This window comes from Anopheles moucheti, chromosome 2 (genome assembly GCF_943734755.1).
Source record: "Anopheles moucheti chromosome 2, idAnoMoucSN_F20_07, whole genome shotgun sequence".
In the NCBI taxonomy this organism is placed as follows: Eukaryota; Metazoa; Arthropoda; class Insecta; order Diptera; family Culicidae; genus Anopheles; species Anopheles moucheti.
The window spans coordinates 53,949,998-53,970,916 of record NC_069140.1 but is presented as its reverse complement, the minus strand read 5'-3'; the positions used below and the strand labels follow the sequence as shown (position 1 = coordinate 53,970,916).

Sequence of the window (20,919 nt, the reverse complement as noted above, 5' to 3'; positions counted from 1 at the left end):
TCCAGGAGGCTTCGGTCAGTGGCCATTTGTCGACGGAGCCATCGAGTGATCGCGATGACTGCACTAAATACCGTCCGGTGGTATCAAGCACATCCGGCTACAGCTATTAGTAGCATGGGCACACATCGAAAACCGGGCAGTGGTAGTGGTGGCTGTGGCAAAAACGGTATCACCAACACCAACAGCGGCTACGACGCTAGCGGTGAGGCTGCTGCGGCTACGGCTGCCTGCGTTTCGGTGAAGCGCACTGTCCGACCCATCGTCACCGCAAACTGCGCCAGCAACAATGCTATCACGGCGGTGGCCAACAGCAACCATCGAAGTCAACGAGGCGTAGTTAATTGCTTTCTACGATTTATTTTCCTTCGCAACATGTTCATCCTCCTCATCGTCGTCAGCAGCCTGCTAGTGTCAACGACAGATGCGGTCATCTCCAGTCGTGGTGAGTTAATAACATTCCATTCGAGGGTTTTTGTGTGTTTATGTGTGTGTGTGTGTCGTTGGCCGGTTTTATCCGCCCGTTTTTACCGATAGCCTGTACATATTCTCTAGCAGTTTTCCCATAGAGCACCTTCCTAGCTGGGATTCGAACATCATAACCTTCAGGGTCAGGAATGGTAGCATCTAGGAAAGCGTTTCGTTTTGGGCACCTGGCACCACCGGGGGAAGCTTAACCGCGAAAACTTTATCGATGGTGGACACGGTCGCTACTGTAAGCGATAGGCGAATGGCTTTATTACACGTCACTTGTAGTGTAGCACACTTGTATACGCGACGGGGATTGTTGCACGCTGGCTGACAGATGAAAAACTTAAGGATGTTCTTGACATTTCTGCGTGACGTGACATTAATAAATGAAACAATTGAGTAACTCTTGTCACGTGATCAGGATGCTGATGATAGTTCCGAGAATAGGTTTGCGAGAACGATGGGTGTATTTAGGGGCAAATAGAAATTAAGATGAATTATGCTCCTGTTACGGCAGGAGCGCTTGTTTTGCTAGTATTTTTTTCACTACTAAGAAACCAGAAGGAAACGAACTACTTGAGAACGAAACGTAAACGTTTGGAAAGCCCACGCAAAGCATGATTTCGGCTCCATACACCATCCGTCTCTGACAATAATAAACACTTTATTGTATCCATAATTCGCCAACCATTACTTTTATCTGTGCTTCCGAATCTTTCAAAACTATTTATTGCTCACCGCGCACAAGCTAGCTTTCGCAGGTTTGTGGTTCATACCGTCCCGGACAGTATCGGCCGTTATCGTTTCCATCGGGTTTAAATGGGGGAGGGTTGGCAGGCAGTGTTGTGACTCTTGTAAATCAACCAACCGTCAGCAAACAAAAATCAAATTCTCATATCAGCAAATTCCCAACTTTGCACCTTCCGGTGACCGATAGGCACCAAGGATCACCCGGGCAGCATGCCCGGTGTGTTGGAATGACTAAAGTCTAGCTTTCGGATGGAGGGTTATTTAGTCATAAATCTTGCTCCGGCACAACCCGCATTCACCGGTAGGAAGATGGCGAAAACACCTACCGGACCAGCTAGGACAACATGTGCACTTTCGAAGCGCTAAAACATCTTCGACTTCAACTTTCTCCAAACGGGTCAGGTCGGGACTGTGAGCGAGAAGGGATGCTTTGGAAGGTGGTCGTCTTTCTGCAAATGATTTATACCGACACCGCGATACCAAAAACGAAAGAGACACGCCTCGGTGAAGTTAGCAAAGCAACTTGCCGGACCGACTTTTCGGTTTGCTAGTTTTGTCGGGCTAAGGGTTTTCGGGTAATAAAAAAGCAAAAGCACAGAGAAAACAACTTATAATCTAGCGCCAGATTAAATGTTTTGGGGCACAGCACAAGCTGGGTGGTTCCCCTATCGTCCCCGGCAACAACATCGACCATGTTGTTGTTACTGCTGGTGGAGTGCAGAAAATGTGGTGCACGAAAAGAAAGTTCCACCCTCAATTCGTACCGAACCAGAAACATAATGATTTACATCAAACGCCATTAAATTACCATAAATAACAATTTATCTATTTCCAGCCGGTCTCCGAATGTGGCCCACTTCCCACTATGGGACCGTGTGGGACCGTGGACAAAGGTAGACGGAATGGGATGGGGGACTTTTTTTCCCCCCGCGCGTTGTTTTGGTGGTGGTGGGAAGGAGCGCCTAATTTTGCTCACATTAAACAATTGAAAAGTTCTTAATGGACTTTCCATCCATCCATCTATCTGGCTGTACTTGCTTGGTACCGTCCGCCGCACTTTCATTGGCTTCCCGAACGGTCCCGAAGGTTGCCCCGTATCCTTGCCCGGTCCTTTGTGTGCCATTTATCTGCAGCGTAGCGAGTAACGCGACAAAAGTGGTCACCCTGCCCCGACCCGCCCGGCTTATCCGCTTATCCCTTATATTGCTAGCGGCACAATCGAAATACAACAATGCAATGCAATCAACAAAATCATGATACTGCCACGAGACAAATCCATTTTCTTATCCACAGTTTGAAAACTTTCAACCACTCGTGTCCACGCGCTTACGGTGCTGGGCATGGTCGTGAATCCGCCACGGTGTAAACAGCAGTACCAGCAGCGGTGCTTGGTGAACAGCAGAAGCTGTAAACTTTTTGCCATAAATCAAGCAGAAGACACACGGGGCCTGATCGCAGGAGCTGCGGCGGAAGCGTTTTTTTCTGCTGCTGCTGCTGCTGGCCCCAGTTGTTGAAGAGTGATTCCCTTTCCAAACAGCCAGTGGAGAGAGAGAAAGATGGCTGCGGTGGAAAACGACCATGTCGTTTTCCCGCTTCGGTTTACCTCAACGTCCGTCAACGATGGGTTTTACCATGGACCATGCTGCCTATGGTCGCTTCCGAGTTGTTTCGCTTCCGATCAAGCAAAAGCATTTGCTATATCCAACGTGTATCGTTGACGTTACCATTCCGAATGAGGCGCTCTGCCGTTGGGATGCATTGTTTGAAAGAGTTTTTGCCCCGTTCCCACTAAACGACCACCAACCCACATCCTATTAGGAAGCCAGTGGCCGGTGGCACCAGAAAACGCAGGGGCGGGTGCCGGGCTTTTGTGGAGGCAGGCAGAAGCACCCGAGTGCTTTTGGCGATTGCGATGACATTAGTAAATAAAATAAATGAAGAGACAAGCGAGTGTCTTTCTTGTTCAGTGCCGACCGTTACCGACAGTGCTCCACCTCAAGACGCAAAAGTATATGCCGAAGAACGTGCGGAATTTGCTCCTTTCTCGGTGAGACACGGTGAGGGTTGCAGTGGAAAGCAAACGGAGCAAATGCAAGCCTGTCTCCACTGTCCACTGTAAATGAAACGAAGCAAATAAACGTTGACATAAATCGATCTAATGGCTGTAAATCCATTAAAAGCTAGTTTCTCACCAGAAGATGGGAGTAATATTGGCCGAACGGGATGCTATCAAGACTTCGCATTGGGTATAAATGTGAATGCGATAGCGCCGATCCATCGGTTTCGATCAATCGAAAATGGTCGAGGATTGATGATTTTGAAAATGGCACTTCTTAGTGCCAGGGGGGTGTGGGTGGCATATTATCTTTAACGAACGATCAACTCGATTAATGATGATGGCGATGGAGTTTCCTTATGTATGCGACGTCCTGGTTGAGGAACGGTTAGCCAGAGGTCAACGAAAATAATGATAGCACATCCATAATGAATGAGCCGGCTTGGGCAGACTGCTTGGAAATGGGATGATAATGTTTTAAGCATTTAATATCATTATTGAACATCGTCGTCGCGGCCTCTTTGGTTTTGGAGTCACGATTAGGAAGATGAAGTGGCGTCTACCCGAACGCCCGGATATATGCATCGTTCGCGCAGCGCTGCTTTACAGCATAAGAATTGATTGCACGACGCATTGCATACATCGGGGCGCACGAACGATGGAAACATGGGAATGTAAATATTTGGATCGTTTAGGAAAATTATTTCGCAACAAATTTCGCAGGACAAACAAACGCCTTCCATGCCGTTGCTCCTCCTGGTGCGCGTTTGAAGGATGCGCCGGAAGCAAAAGCGTAACATACGCTCGATAAGACACGATAAACACATGAAGCACGCGAAGGCAGCAATCATTTCTCTTTTCGGGCTCCTTTCTGTTTTGTGTTTTTCGCAAATGCGCGCGTTTCTTTTCATCGTGCAGCCCTCTAGCGGGGGAGAGCGTTTTGATAAGCATTTGTGTGCGTTTGTGTGCGTTTGTAGCAGTGTGTTTGGCTATATTTCATCAACACATTCATCGTGCGGCCTTTCGACAGTGTATCTGAAAAAAACGCGTGAATGAAAGCTGGTGGAGCAAAAACTGTGCTAAAGCTTAAGTATACCGTATGGGAAGGGAACATGTTGCAAAAACGGCGAAGAAAAAAACTCACTCTTCTTCTTCTTGACGCAGTGTTGCTCCGACGACCGAGGGCCGTTTTTCCTTGTGTAATTTAGTGGCTGCGTGGCGCTGTTTGGCGTTTGCTTAGAAAACGCTTCCCCGTGCGTCCGTTTTGTTCTGTATCAACGCGCTGGAATCGTTATTTGCACTACCCAAAACAGGCCCATTTCAGCACCATTCACGCCGAAGCTGGCTGATGAGAAACTCAAACAGATACGCAACACTTTCCGCCACAGACAGACAACACCGACCGACCGAACGGTTTTTCGCTATGACCGGAAGTGTTTGGAAATGCTAACGGAAAGCCAACCACTCGGAACAGGCTGGCTGTGTACGGCAAGGAATACTAAATATTTATCGTCTTGAAGTAATTACTTCCTGTGCGAATTCGGTTTCGATGCCGTGAGCGCCAATGGAGTATGGAATTTATGTGTTTTTTTTTTTGGTTTCGTTGGGGCCAACAGAACGGCCAATAGAAGTCCTGATGGAGCGTCCGCGTCCGGAGCTGGAAGTGTGTACCATAGTGATTTATTTGATTCGAATCTATTTCGCCAATTCGAGCGAATGATATCTCAAGGACACACGTGGGTTGGTCGTTTACCCACCGAAGCAGAATTCAGGCGCGGCCAAATCGGTGGTATTACGTGCAAAACTTTCAAACCATGTTTATGGCTTTCAATGTAGCTCACTTCAAAAATTTGTGTATTTGTGTAACCATGAGTTGTCTATATTGGGGGCCAACATCGATTGCTCACCAGCATTGGTGATAAGGTGATACCATTTTAAAAGTTATGTTGCTGTTGAAATCATTTGTTGTTGGTAGTTGATAATGGTTTTTTAGTATTTAATATATTTATAATAGAACAGTATTGTTATAATAACCAAGCATGCTCTGGAATAAAATGCCAAATGCCAAATGCCTCGAGAAATCCTCACCCCGTATGCTGTGGATAATATTAAATACATAATTAAATAATTAAATAAATAAATAAATAATTTTGTTATAAAAAACGAATGACGATAGCGTGTTATGAGAGTCGATCGCTGATGTAGATGCAAAAAAGTCAATGTTTCATTGTGAGCAAAATGATAAAGCACAGTTGCAATCTAGCATCGAGCGGAATGACCGATTTGGGACATTCAGAAATGAAATGTTTCATTTTTTGAGGCTACACACCTGCCACCTGCATCATCGCGCCCAGCTCCAGTCATTCGTCTGGCCTAGAATATTGTGTGGTGGCACATTCCATTCGCACTTGAGCCTATAAAAATAAAATAAAATCTAACGGTGGGGAATAAAATCGAACGTGCGAAATGAAGCAAAAAAGAAAACAAAATAAACGAAACAAAATAAAACATAAAACCATTCCCAACCTCCCGAAACGATGGAGGGTTTCGTTCGTTGAACCATCGTGACTGAGTCCTTTTTGTTTCCACCGGTACGCCCCAACAGCTCCCTACTGGATAGGCGAAACCGCTGCCGTGATGATGATGGTGCTTGCAATAATGTTGGAGAAATTTCAGTGAATCCATTGGCCAGCTAGTTCAAAACTGGTTTTACAGTGTTTCCGGCCGTTATGAGCTTCACGACCATCATCGTCGACGTTTTAGCTATCGGAAAACAATATAACGGAGCAATATCATTTTACGCACATTGTGGGAAGCACCATAAAGACACGAGCGCCCCATCGTTCTCGTGCTGGTTTTCATTTGCGTGTGTAATGCACGGGTGTGAATGCGGCTAATGCAGGGATGGAATGGTAAAATTGTACAGCAAGACAAAAAAACAGGAGAAAAGATTTTATTACATCCCTTCTCCTTCTGATCCACAACAACCGTACAGCTTTCCTTAGGGATACTTTCAGAGAATTGCGATGGATTATTGAAAAGTCCAGCTTAGGCAGTATCCTTCTGGGAGTACTCGCGTAGTAAAATATTCAAATGGGCTATAGAGTGACCTTTCGTACAAATGGGTTCATAAATAGATCAATTTATGAAATGTGTTATGATTATGTTATAAACATGGGAGAGCCATGCCGAGTGATGGGCATTTTATAGAGTTTCGTCGCTGTTCTCTCACGCTGTATGTTGCGTGCCGTTCAGGTGCATTACTGGGCGCCGTACGGCGTACTGGGCGCCTCCATCAATCAATTAGTGAATAGCGAATATCGTTGCAAAATAAAGAGCCCATTTACTTAGGTACCATGTAAGCCGGGATTATGTGCAACCATCGATGGAATCTACTTATGGACATAAACCTGTGAACTTCTCGAGTTTCGCGCTGAACATACTATGGAATTTGTTCCGACTAATGGGGGTACACTGAACGAGGCTAAACTAGCATCTTTTAGGGCTTCTGCAAAACGTAACAGGCGTAGTAGATTCGACCTAGCGGATGGTATATTTTATTGCTATGTACAAATGCAAACACATGTGTAATTTACGTTGTAATTCAATAGGTTCGGCTGAGTGGGTTTTTTGTCGAAAAATTAAATGCATTGTGCACAAATTGTTTTGGTGGTTTTCCGTAATACAACACCTTCCAACCATATCCAATCGCATTGCAACAATTTGCGGTTATTATTTTAAATTTATTCTACAAAATTATATCCGATCAAAATCAGTAAACATTTCCAAACCTTCATTGAAATGTGATTGGCTTCGATTTTTAATTCATACGTCGGGTTATCGGACTGTGGATACCGTCATGTTTGTTGCTAAGACAGCTGCACTTTACCATTCCATGTGCTGGCTATTCAAATTGGCAGCGAGATTGAAATGATTTCGAGCGACAATCAAAGCTATCGAAAAACATCTTGCTCAGTGTGCTCACTCTTTCGTGGTTGGGCTTAATTAGAAGTGATCGAAACTTCGCACAGCACATCCATTCTGGAACACAGCAACAAAACACATTTTTGGGCCGTAAGCAGGAGGAAGCAGGTAAGCATTTATCGTTTGCATTGAGGTGTACAGTTGGAGAGAGAGAAATTAATTAAAATTAGCATTATCGTTGTGGTTTTGCCATTTCTGAAACACTTGCCTGATTGACGTTCCGTTCAACAGATGTCATACGGATCGGCCCGAATGCCTACATCAAGGTAGGCCCTTTTTCTATTGTTCTCAAAATGCTGCAGTGTTTTTGTGATTGAATTTTAGGCGGAATGTTTATGGGGATCGGCTTCGGCTGCCACGTGTCGGTTTAATTTCATTCTCTCTACCATACTGTGCGATTTACCGGTAGAGTTAGCGTAGTATATAGGCACAATGGAAACTAATCCTTCAGTTCTGTTCGCTTTTTTTTGGTCGAAAGCATTAGAAAATTAATACAAAAGCAGTTGTACCTTTGGGTAGTACGACCGAAAAAGACATTTGAGTAAGCCTGATGCCCTAATGGGCGTAGAAGAAGATGCCATTTTCCCGGAAATTTCACCATCAGTGTATTGAAAACTGGACAATGATAAAAATGGATTTAATAACTGTACTTGTGGCTTTCACTTACACGAACAGATGTTAGCGCTGAAAACAAATGAATTTCATCAGATTTTTAAATGACAAACATGTGCATCATATAACTTTCCATAAGATTTGTGGCTTACTATACAGTGCTAGTGGTTCTTGATGGTCTTGATCAATATCTTTACGTTCCGTAAGAAACCTCAGACTTTTGTGATTTACGTTATGATATTGAATCGATAGAAGAACACAAAAGATTGACTATTCGACGATGAATAAATCAACTGAACGATAATCAGCGGCCAGGAGGTAGAGCCAGATAACAGGAGAAATTGCGTAAGAGAAAAGATAAATCATTGTCATCAGATAGCTTAAAAATGTGTTACTTCATGTGTAGTTAATATATCAATTAGTAATAATTTAACCAATTCCAAAATTTTTAAAACTATTTAATTAATTCAACTTGTCTAAAATCAATTTGGATTTATATCTAAAACAAATTTTCAGGCTAAGCAGGATTGCTAACGCAAATATATTTTTTGTTGTTGTCCAGAGCCTATTTTCATAAAGGAGAAATAAAAAATTAGTCCAGATCTAAACTTTTCAATCATGGTTAAAACAAAATCGTACTTAACGTACATTTAGGGTACATGTTAAGAAACCTTTGCTGAATCGAACAAGCACGCATGGAGCCTGTTTATTGGATTAGAAGGATTTACTTATTTTCCATTTCTACCGTTTCTTCAGCTTTAACGGCATTCTTTCGCTTTCCCACTTTAATATGTCGGTTGGCAACCATATTAAACGGTTTCGCTTTCATTCGTTTCGTTCAACGGCAGTTAATGTTTAGACGATAGCTTATTTGTTGATTGGATTTTCGCCCTGTCAAGGGGCTGCTTTAGCGGCCCAGTGAAGCGCCCTCCTGTGGATTCAACTGGATTTATTGATTGAAGTAAAGCAATACAGTCTTATCGAATCCGTCAGTAGTAGATCAGGTAGCAGGGAAGAGAGAATTAAATAGAAGCTTATTAGTGCCGCAATAGGAAACGGTTGAAAAACTGTCGACAATGGTGGAATCTTTGATGGTTACGAATTATGAAGCTAATTTAGTATACTTGTTAACGAATTATAATATGTATTAGAAATTGGTAGTTAAAGGATATTGAATTATTGCTTTTTATCAAGTTGTATTTAATATATTTGAGTTTTGTTGTACGTATAGCGTTTTACGATATCTGATCTGTCTGGTGAGGCATTCGAATGTTCGTCGCAAGATGATAAAAGTTGATTGATTAATTTAGAATGCTTGAGGAGTACTTCAATCTTAAGTAGGTTGTACAATTTATCAACCACACATGCATCAACACGGGCACACGGGGTGAAAATTTTCGAACATGCTCCAACGACACATGACAACGCATAAGCTGTCATGTTTATCATAATGAAAACCATCGTTCTGCTTCACTCTACCGCCGCTACGGTTCACACACCCAGCGTTACTCTTGCCGCCTCCAGAGTTCGGCGATTAGACACTCCGGTTATCGTCGCAGCTAGCAGCGCTGAAGGTGTTGCAGGATGTGAAAGGCAGATTAGTTCGTTAACTAGAATCATCAAACGCTTGAGTCGAGAAGATACTTGAAGCCAAAAGAGTCCTTTACTCGCTCGGCTGAGCTCCGTCGGGTTTCCCAGCACGGTGAGTTAAAGCGATCTCTTGACCCTGGCACAATAAATCGCTACTCAGACCTGGACTCCGTAGCGTCAGCGCACGAATGGTTTTGGCCATAATTTCACCCTAAAACCTCGCAACGTGTGAGGTTGCGCAGGCCGTGCGCCTGCCGTAGTGTTCACGGTATCACCCACGGTCGACACGTACAGAATCAGTTATCAGCATACGAAGTGCGAAACACCGTAGGCAGTAGGTTCGCCCACATGCACGGGCAAAATTACCCGAGCCTGCCCTGCAGGGAAAGGATAAAGCTAACCTCGATGCTTTAAGTGAACGGAAAAAAGGGGAAAAGCAACACGAACAACAGAACGCTATCGCAAAGATGATAGCACCGTGTCCCTGGCGAAAGATAGCGCTGTCGTCGTTGGGATGCTTTTCCCCCACACCTTGGATTGGTTGGTTGTCTCCACTGGGAACAACGTGCTCGGTGTTCGGGTGGCTCTTGCTGGACCTCGTGACGATGGATGCGAGATAACGAAAAACAAAAAAAACATGTTGACCACGTAGTGTAAGAAAAAGACGCGAAATATGCAGGAACACCCGAGCGTGAGCATGTGTGTTTTTTAGAAGCAAAAAGCTTACCGGTTGAGAGGGAGACACGTTCCGGGATGGTTGGAACGAACAGTGCATCGCAGTTGACCGAAGGTTGAACGCCAACGCGGTGTGAAATATTTCCCCGTTGTAGCGTGGCAGTGCTGTTTGATGGTGGTAAATAAATGCAGGGCACATTACGGTTGGTCATTCACGAGACACCACGGTGCTGCAAGACGTCGGACGGGATGCTGGCAAAGTGGTTCTATAAAATATCGTCTGGTAGCAGCGGCCATGCGACGTTTGATGCGTTGTGGCGCTGCTACTATTGCGCAAAAGCCCCGGGAGAGTGTGGGAGAGACAGAGAGTTTGGTAGAGCAACCCGACGCGGGGTTCATTGGCAATGCGAGTTGTCAGCAAGATTCGTGGAGTCCTTAGAGATGGTCGTGCTTCCAGGACAAAGTGAAGTTGGACGCTCGGCAAGCCAAACACCTTTGTGTTGATGTTGTTCTGCGTCTTGCGTTGGGACCCAACCCATCTTCTTGCGGTACGCTACTCTGGCTCTGGCCGGCTAGAGACATAAAGCAGACCGCGTAGCGTACCAACGGGAAAGCCACAAGGTACAGCGAAGGTATTGTCGGCCAGACACGTAGCGCTTTTGAATTTTTAATGTCCTATGCATCCTTGTGAAATCTGCAAATTGGAGGCACTCCGGCTGGAACAAAAATTAAAGTACGAATCCATTCTTTGCCGCTTCCAATGGGTTCGCTTGTTAAAGGATTATTAGGTTTGAAAAACCCGTTGAGAATTTGTTGTTGTGTATGAACAAAAAGAGTAGAACATAACAAACGTTATTGTGGTTATAACATGTGATCTTGATTAAGATGTGATTAGGCTTGTTTAGCTCTGTTTTGTGTTTTTTAATCCGAGTACAGTTTTTTTGGGTAATTTCCAATGCCTGCTTATTTCTCTCGTTTTTCTCACTGATTGATGTCATTCCGCTGTGCCAAACGTCAGACGGTGGTGACGTTTGGATACTTCAAAAAATCGTTATGCCCTTTAAGAAGGCATAACGAACAAGGCTGTTCCAGTTATTTTCGGACGATGACAATCAATGGGCTTTATTCGTTTCTTGGAATAAAAACTACTTACAACACGAAAGAATAATCATAAAACAGTAAATACTGGTATCCAATACAGGAACAACTTTATATTTTCAAATCTGTAACTACGAGAAAACTTTAATGAATGTGACAGAAACAAAACGATCAGATTATAGCTCTTGATTGAACGTGCATCTGTTCATTTCCGGTGTTTTCCAGCTTCTCTTACCCACTTCATGGCATAGCCATTATCATTAAATAATATTATCCCGGCCAGACCGGCATAGTACAATGATTAACGGGGTTGTGAAATGAATGGCGCAAGGTGTCCAACAAATATTTCCATCCGCCGATGGTTTCAAAGTGGTTGCAGGTAATGTGGAAAATCACCCAACACCACGGTTACCCTGTTTTCCTCCCCTGTTTTCTTTGCATCCTCGATCAAAACTTTGTCTCACAAAAAGGGGGCAATAATATCGGTCTTTTGGTCGATGCTAGAAAAATGATCCAAAGGTGGAGCTATTTTCCTTTCAATTTGGCTTGTTTCCGTTTCCGATGCTGTGAGACGAACGATCGTATTAACTTTGGAAAGCGCTCGTACCCGTGTTCGCAACTCGCCTAGCCATTTTTCGTGGCATTGGTTGTGCAGTTCCGGTAAAATCCACACCGTGCATCGTTGCCGGTGGTTGGTTTCGATCGAATATCAACTTTATTAGACACTATTCATCAGCGCCAACACATGGTTGACAGGTTTTTTTTTGTGTTTTTGGGGGGGTTCGTTTAGCACGGCAACTTTTCTTCGCTGCTTCGTCTGTGTCAAAGTGGAGACAAAGTTGTACTGAGCACTTGTGTGTTTCCGCGATGCTGAAGGACAGATGGTTACAACGAGGTTTTCCAGCGCAAGCATTTTTCTGTCAAACTCTCTACCGTACGCTTAATACATTGCATTTCTTGCTCGAAATTTTAGTGCAGGGAAAAATATCACTAAAGCGCCCTGTTCTTACATGTACACACTATCGTGCTTTTAGCCGAATGCTAAAGAAGTCTTACTTTGTGCCATACAAGTTGTTGGGAAGATGAAGATACAAAAGCACACACACACACACAATTCGGAAGCACGAGAGTGGAAGAAAGAATGTAATGTAGAAAAATTCGGAAAGAACTGTAAGAAAAGCGACGAAAACGAAAGGAATGCCCGGTGATACTTTATCTTCTCCAGCCACCACATGGCGCACCGATATCGTTAGGAGCATGGCAGTAAACGATCGTTCTTTTGCATTTCGCTTGAACTTCTTCTCCACTATGCACTAATCCAGTGCCCTCGGGGAAAAACTCGGGGTCGATCGGAGGGAAATTGGTCACTGGGAGGAATGCGCGGTGTGGGTGCTCGTTCCATCGTTCCACGGAAGCAGAACCAGCTTTCCTATCGAACATGGACGAGCTATTTTCTCATGGTTTTCCGAAATTTTCACATGTGTTTCGACGTAAGTGTTTTATGACTTCACGACCGAGCACCGACCGGACGCGGACGGAATGTGGGGGCAACCAACGGGGTGATGGGGAGAGGTTTAATGTAGAGGAAAAGTTTGCTTCGCAGAAGTATGATGAACGATGGTGGGTAATTAATCATTGGAAACGATATTCACTTTTGGCCCCCGTGTGCATGAGTGCCACGTGAGAATCGAGTAATGTGTGCGTGTGTGTGCGCCCATGCTCTGCACTCAACTTTTACCCAGAAGCGAAGCTTTTGAACTAGCCCATTTATGTGCCCGTCGTACTCGTCGGGTAAAATCTGGAACATCTTGTTTCAGATGAAAGAAAATGGCATCTTGGGGTAAGCACTGCCTTGTGCCTGCTTGCCTGCCTGTATACGCATACACAAGGGGAAACCGTCCGTAGCGGTGCAGTAATTAATCATCACACGTACGCGCGTCGAAAAATTACGCGCTGCCAAAAAGGGCTGCACATAAATGAGCACCAAAGAAAAAAAAAGAGAAACACGCTAGTAAACAACCCGAAACAGACCGGAACGCAGCGAAGACAGTCGACAGAACAAACAAACAAATGAGAGGAGTGGAGCAGCGCACCCTGCCAACCTACGGCACTGCACTATAAGCAGCGGGAAAGTGAAAAATCTGGGACAATTTGACACCGTACAGCGCTTCGGGAAGGTAAGCGACGAGCGACGATGTTCGCGGGATCGCGGGACAATTGATGAGGCGCCCGGGCTTGTACCGAATTGAAGTGGAAAGCAAATCTGTACGGCGGCGGCAAAGATTCTGAAACGGTGGATGCTTTCAGCGCCGCCGAAAATGAGCGTGAAGATTTATGACACTTCGGAATGTAATTTAATATTCATTTATTTAAATTCCTCCCCACCAAACTCCGTGGTTGAATCCATCGGTGCGGGGGACCGGTGTTATGGGGGTGGGAAAATTGTATCTTAACACAACACCACTGCACGTGGCAATTGAGTGGTGGCTATTGCGTTATCCTTGTCGCACGCATTGCACATCGATGGATGCGCAAACGGATGACGGATGTGCAACTGGTCGTGCTGCGGGAGGTTTCCCGTGTGGTTGCGCCACCCTTGGGTTGCGTTAATGATTTCGCTCAATTATAAGCGCGGCCGGCGACGAGATTGTGGACGGCGAAATATGAAGCTCGAAGTAATTAGAGCACGGGCGAAGGTCGTGTATAATTGACGATGAGGTTGCAGAGCATTTAAAACAGGACGTGTGGCGCGTGAAGTCTGTGCGGAACAAACATAATGGTGCGCTGGGCTAAATAGTGCTCTTGAATCCATTACACGCTGTGGAGTGTGGAGGGGATATCGCGTTATCTTTCAGATAGGAATCAATGACGATTGCTCAAGAATAGCTCTGCACCAAATAGCTCTGCCTAAAGAACAAGGAGGTTTAAACCTCTTGATCCCCGAAATAAAGCTCAAAGCCTTACTAGTAAATAGACAACTAAAAGAAATGGAAGACACTCCATACAGTAGAAAATTAATAAATCACATTCAAAATCCACCATACATAGCAGACATTCTACAACAGAATCCGTGTATCAAAACTATTAAAATTGAGATGGCTTATCTATCAGATGAATTAATTAAAAACTCAAGCACAAAAGGCAATCCAAAAATCCATCAGTAGTACAATCAATAACAATACCACAAATAATACAAAAACATCCCACAGGATATAGAGAAACATCAGTGAAAATAAGCTTAGTTCTTACGAAAGAAGTATTCTGTATAAGTTGGTTAATGAAATATAAAATGGTACAGCATCCTAACTGCGAAAATTGCAAATGTGTGGAAAGCTTTGAACACAAACTGTAGGATTGTAAAATTAGAAACAAAACTTTGGGAATTATTTTTGCCGAATCATTAAAGATCACGAAATTAAAATTCATTTAATTAATTATTTCGAAATTAAATTATGAGTACAAAAAAACGAATCACAATATTATTGATATTTAGCAAATACGTCCAGCGGGTTTTCAATAATTAATCAAATCAGAACATTTAAAAAGATGAACTAAAACAGCTGATAGGGTAACAACGGAAGTGTGCACTAATAGGAAATTCATAATGTCAGCTTATGCATACGAATAAGGTAATATACTTTGAAGTATTGTTTTATAACAAAACAAAATTACTGATGATAAAGGGTTCGTGATATTAAGATTAAAAATTAATTTTTACAATTACAATTACGGTCACTCCGCTTCTCTGACAAAATTGCCTTTGAACAATTGTTATTCTGTAATCAGACAGGAACCTCTTCAGGTGCATGCAGGATAGTGAGAACCCCATCACAGCTGATAGCATCCCATGAAACAAACGTAGCCATGTCATCTACAGTCAGTTCCCCACCATACCACAACGCACATTTATGGCACTGTGTAACTGTGTGCAAACGAGGTTGATTTTCCTGACCAACGGAGAGTACATACGAGTTGCCCTCGTCGTATGTATTCGGTAGTATGCCTTTGCTGCACAAAGAGACGTGAAAAACTAGCACACACAGCTCACACACTGCCTTGCAGCAAACGTGGATGCAGGCCTTTCTCCAGGGCAGCGTGTCTTCAGCTGGCTTTCCACAGTCAAATACACGATTATTAGCATCGCATGAATGGCCAGCCTGTCGTCTGCAGTGCTGCACCATCTCAGAAACAGTTGCGAGTCTCTGAGCGGGTCAAAGGTTTCCTAGAGCCGTTGAAGCTGATGAAAGTTGCAAGTGCAATGGCAACCATCAGTAACGGAGCCGGGGCATTTCCACGAACCGATGCCTTGCATTACGTACCAACCTTGTTTAATTAATGGTTTTGGTTTTTCCGCTTCCATCAGGGGGTTCGATACATGAGAAGAATGGCATATATGCATTCAAGCTGGTATGTGGATCACATATGTAAATTCGCTGCAGTGTGTCGTACATGGATGCTTAAACTTGAACCTTTTTAACGAGATGAATGTTTCAAAAAGAAAGTGGTTAGGATGGTGGGTAGATGGGTAGACCAATCAAGGTTGAGAGAAACAAGAGTTTTTTGATTTCAAACTGTAAGCTGTAACCAGTGCTTTCGGCTTGAGGCTGTCACAGCAGAAGCATTTCATTTTGATTGTGGTTTTAACTGATCATAATTGCATGTTATGCAGCCAAGCCACCAGTCTGTGGTGTGAGTGATTGAGGGTGAGCTGAAGCTGAACGAAGCGTCCGGTGACAATGTGGCTGCTGCTGCTTGTAATGTCAAGTTGACCAACATTCACGTTGCCAAACAGTTATAAGTGAATGCATATTTAATGTCAATTTTAACCACATCAACTACACGTGCGTAGTAGAGATGTGCACGCTGAGTATGAGTGAGTGAGTGCTGATAACTCCTTTAACCACTCTTTTGCGTTTATACTCACTCTCACTCTCTGTGCCAACTAGAAGCTCACTCAGGAGTGAGTAAAACTGTTTTATCACTCGTTGGATTATAATCACTCTGTAAGAGTGAGTTAAACTGTTTTATCACTCTTTAGATTATAATCACTCTGCAAGAGTGAGTAAAAGAGTATTATCACTCTTTTGAGATTGTAAACACTGATGATGAGTGAGCAAACGTGTTTTGTCACTTTCTTTGGATATTATACTTTTATATTCGGATATTATATTATATTAAAAACTTATAAACAATAATTTATCACACCTAGAGAATTATTTCAACCCAAAAGGAGTGATAAAACAGTTTTACTCACTCCTGAGTGAGTGTCTGAGGCACTCTCCTGAGTGAGAGTGAGAGTGAGTATAAACGCAAAAGAATGGTAAAAACATTAATGCAGCGTAATACTTTTTAATGAATCTCAAAAGAGTGCGTAAAGGTTTCAAATCTTCAGCCCCCCTCTTTGACTCAGATTTAAATCATTAAAAAGAGTGATAATTCTCATCTCTAGTGCGTAGTGGATCCTACCAATGGAGGAGACTTTAGTGTGCGGTGTGTGATCTATAACCGTTTCGGTAGCGGGGTATTGCTGGTAAAGAAAATAATTATGTGAAGATTGGTCCCAATAAATACCAACTTTAATCACGAACTTGATCACAAACAAATTTAGCTATTTAGCCAGAAGAGACTGTGTTATGATAATATTTCGAATGGAGACAAATATGGTGACAGCTTTATCCTGCTCAATTGGTTATGAAAACCAAGCACTTAAGTATTGGGATTTTCCAACTGGCTTGAAAAAAAATTAGCCTTTTGCACAAGTGTACGTTATCGTTCTATCTTCCTTTTTTTTTTGGTTTGCCTTCTCACAACGCTGTGGTGGCTCGCTTTGCCACTCTGGGTTTTGTTGTTACGCTGTGATTATTTTTTTTTTAGCGTTAAACTTAGCGAAGACTTTGCTGACCTCAAAAGATTGCTTCACGGATAATGCCATAAGATTTTAAGTTTAAAAATTACGATATAGATGTTTCTGCCCCTTCTCACATTAACTTCCGTCCGCGCGGAAAGTCGTTGGCAGTGAGTAAAGGTTTACCGAAGAAGCCATTACCTACACGCTGGAGAAAGTTTTAGGAGTGTACACTCCATTTTCTTCATCCACGATTGCAGAAGCATACATGAGCAGCATTGGGTAAAAAATCTCATTCTTTTCGAAACTAGATTTTGCAATCGATAGGAACTCGCGTTGTTAGTCGTTGGAATTTTCGCAGATTTGTTTTTTCCCTTTGCTCGGCCGTTTCTTCTATCAGTTGTACCATTATCATAATGAATAGCCAGTAATAAAAATTTGTTCCGATTCGTTAGATGAAGATTTGAGACAGTGGATGAGTTGAAGTTTTTGAAGCAAACATACAGTCGGGGCACGTTATGTCCGTGGCCGTAGAATCGATTTAAACGGTTCGCGTGAATGAAGCGGTTGCTCGTAGAGCTGAAATTGTGCGAAATTGGTGGCAGGAAATTTTGGGAAGCGAACTGGCCAAGGGGAAAGGGATTGAGGCAGCCATCTTGGTGGCGTTTTCGTGACGCCAATCGCTAGGCATTCGTTAGTTACCAGTTTTGTCGGTCGTTAAATAAGCCAACGTCAATAAAAAGCCAGCCAGGCGTGTAAGGAAACGAAATGAAATACTTTTGCTATCCTTAAACCACTTGCCAAGGGTGACATCTTGCATCAGCTCTTTCGAGCCGCAAAACGTTGCGCAAAAAGCTCGTTGGGACCCAGCGGGTACGGGTTGTTTGGTTGTGCGAATCTAGGCAAATACTTGCCTAGATAGGCTTGAATTTAAGGTATGTATACAACCATCTGGTATTTCAAAGCACCAGAAAGCGTGTTGGTACCGAAGGAAATAAAGGCACAAAGCGAAGGTCGCCAAGACACTGCCCGTGCACGTTACAAAACATGGGAGAGAGCAAAAAAAAAAAAAACTACACACTTTGAAGCCTGTCACCCCGTGAAATGTTCCGCTTTGGGCCTACTGGGAAGCAACGGGACACATCGTGGAAGCTTACACCCCATGCGAAGAAGTTGTGAATTGTCACACTCAATATTTTTCCAAGCCGATTGGTCGACAAATGCTGCGGATCTGTTGTGTCCAAGACGCAAGTTCGCATTCTTCAGTAAATGTTTCCCCTCCTCCCGGGAGCAGACTCCCCGAGGTTAGGGCTGGGGTGGTGTGAAATAAAGTTTTTATCTGCTAACGAGCTCAGCTCTTGTGCCAAGGCACAAAGAGCGCCCTCGGTGAGGAGGAAGGTCTTAATCTTCAGCAATTCTGCTCTGTTCCTTCCCATGTGCCGCCTGTGTTCGTGGCAAGATACCGGCTAGCGCTCGCTCACCATACGAATGCATGCTATTTTGCAAAGTTGGCCAAATGTTATCAACATACCAGCATCATCAGCGCGTGATGTGATGCTTACCGACCGGCACCCGATAGGGAGGATAGAAACTGTGTGCTTGTTCTGTTCGATTTTTTCATCCACTTGTTCTTCCGCCGGCTTTGTGCACACGGCAAGGGCAGAAGTTAAAGCGTTATCCTCAGCAAATATTCGACGGTCGGAATGCTCGTGGTTGCAAGGCAAAAATTCGGATAAAGTTAAGCGACGGTTGCGGAAAGTTTGTTTGACCTTCCCCGGGCCAGCAAATGGTGCTGGCAGGCTTTCTCTGCACACCATTTGCACCGAACGATTGCCGCTGACCAGCCCAGCCACCGGACGGAATGGGTCTTGTAGGTCCTTGAAATTAATGTTCGACATTGGTACAGGCTGTTTGGGCTGGCTAGTTCCACTCACCGACTCCCCATTCAAAGGGTTGTACACCACTCAACGCGATTGTAAGCGATTGTGTCGTTGCTGGGAATAAAACTGCATTATTAACCTTGAAATTTCTGCCATTGACGAATGCTATAATGAACTTCGGCGGCGTTGTCAGTTTTAAAATTCATGTGATAATGGAACACATTCTTTGAACATAATTGAGAAGAAACATTGCTGCGGATGAAATTCATCTGAGTTAATGGTTTTATTTAAAATCGTACACATTTTTAAATTCGACACCGCAACGACGAGAGTAATTTTTTATTATCTTGGAACTTTATTCTATTTATGTATTTATTTATTTAGTTTAGTTAATTATGTGTTATTTTAGTATCACAGTTGCTGCCTTTTTATAAATTATCAAAAAAACCTGCTGGTTACTTTAAGCATCAAGCACTATCAAGGAATGTCCGAGCTACGCATAAATAAATGATGCTCGGTATAATAATTATGTGCTCATAAACATTAAGCTTCATGCAACATGGATTCAAAATGGTTGTTCCATTGCGCGATGCCAAAGCATTCACTGACTAATGGTAGCAGCAGTTTGGTCGCTCAGTAAATAAATCCCCCTTCGCTATCCACCATACTGCTGATAAAACCCACGTCAGTGGACGCATTCAAAAACGACTTTCGAACCATTCGAAATTAGCACACAGTTTAGGCAAAGGGTACATAATGTCACCAGCATAATTTTCAATTCGCAGTCATGATTCCAGTTGCATCCTTTACGTTCAGTTTTTTTTCATTATGACAAAGTATGGAATAGCGTAAAGCGTTGAATGAGGTACATTCTGTATGTTTTACTCTCGACATGAACATGACAGGCTTTCGGTTTAGAAAACTGGGAAGAGCTGGGGCTAAAAATGTATTTTTTTGTATTGATTTATCGATTTAGTACTCTTCACTATATAGACGAAAGAGATACTTGACAGCTGTGATTCAGCATGATCCAGATGTTCGATTGTGATACATTCTTTACCTAAACATAACATTGCGAGTGAATGCTAATGTATGAAAAATTCCCGGAAAGCTCTACAAAATTGTATAGCAACGATAAGTTATACATTTTCCTCACATTTCGTTTCATCCTAGGGAAACCACCCCGTGTTCTAAACGCAAGAGAGAAAGCGAAACACAACTTACTAAAGTCATCTTTGAAAATTAAGCTTTTCTCCTTAGCAGAAACCTGTTCCATACGTTGCGAATGTTCCCTGCCATCGGCAACGGTTTGCGGTATTGGAAGTTTAGCTTCACAATATATTTGTGTGCGTCGGAACGCTTGAATAACCCTACGGAAGCTGCTGGCCACCCATGACGGGTACATACGTCTTTTCTGTAAAAGATCGGTTCAGCTTATCGCTGTGACATGGCAAGCAAAAGAAAGTCAACCTTTACGATCCTCTCGGGCAAAATGGGGAGTTTCTGAACTAGCGGGAGAAAGTTAAACAATATCGATCGGATTTGTGCCGGACAGAGCGGTGATGTTGCCGGACAGTGCAGAACGTTAAGCGATGCGTTTAGCAATCCCACTGCCCCGAAAGCTCGAAAGTTTCGACCCGGATTCCCGGTCCTTCCTTATGCTTTAAAATTCATTTCTACTTTCTTTGAAGCAATACCAAAAGCCCAAAGGACAGAGCCACCGGGACTGTTCGAGCGTTCTGGCTCTCCTTTCGCTCAATTGACTGCATCCTCGATGCCGGGTCGTTGGTTTCAAAAGAAATGAGTACATTTAGCCAAACAGAGCACCCCATAACATACGGGTCCGAGTGGTGCTGTATGGAGGAAACATTCAAGCCACCACTACCTGAAGACAGCTGGAGTGCTTTTGTGTTGAGCTTGAATTTGTGGTCGGGTTTTCTAACGTTGCCGTATGCCGACCC

At 43.5% G+C, this 20,919-nt stretch overlaps 1 protein-coding gene across 1 annotated transcript in view; it reads left to right on the top strand.

Moving 5' to 3' along the window:
* Positions 1–247: 247 nt before the first annotated feature.
* LOC128299486 (protein amalgam) overlaps positions 248–20,919 on the top strand; it is a 198,420-nt gene continuing 177,748 nt past the window's right edge. Inside the window, exon 1 of the mRNA XM_053035470.1 lies at positions 248–442. Within this exon, the coding sequence (XP_052891430.1) occupies positions 373–442 (70 nt within the window). The 5' untranslated portion in view covers positions 248–372. The remainder of the gene's footprint in view (positions 443–20,919) is intronic.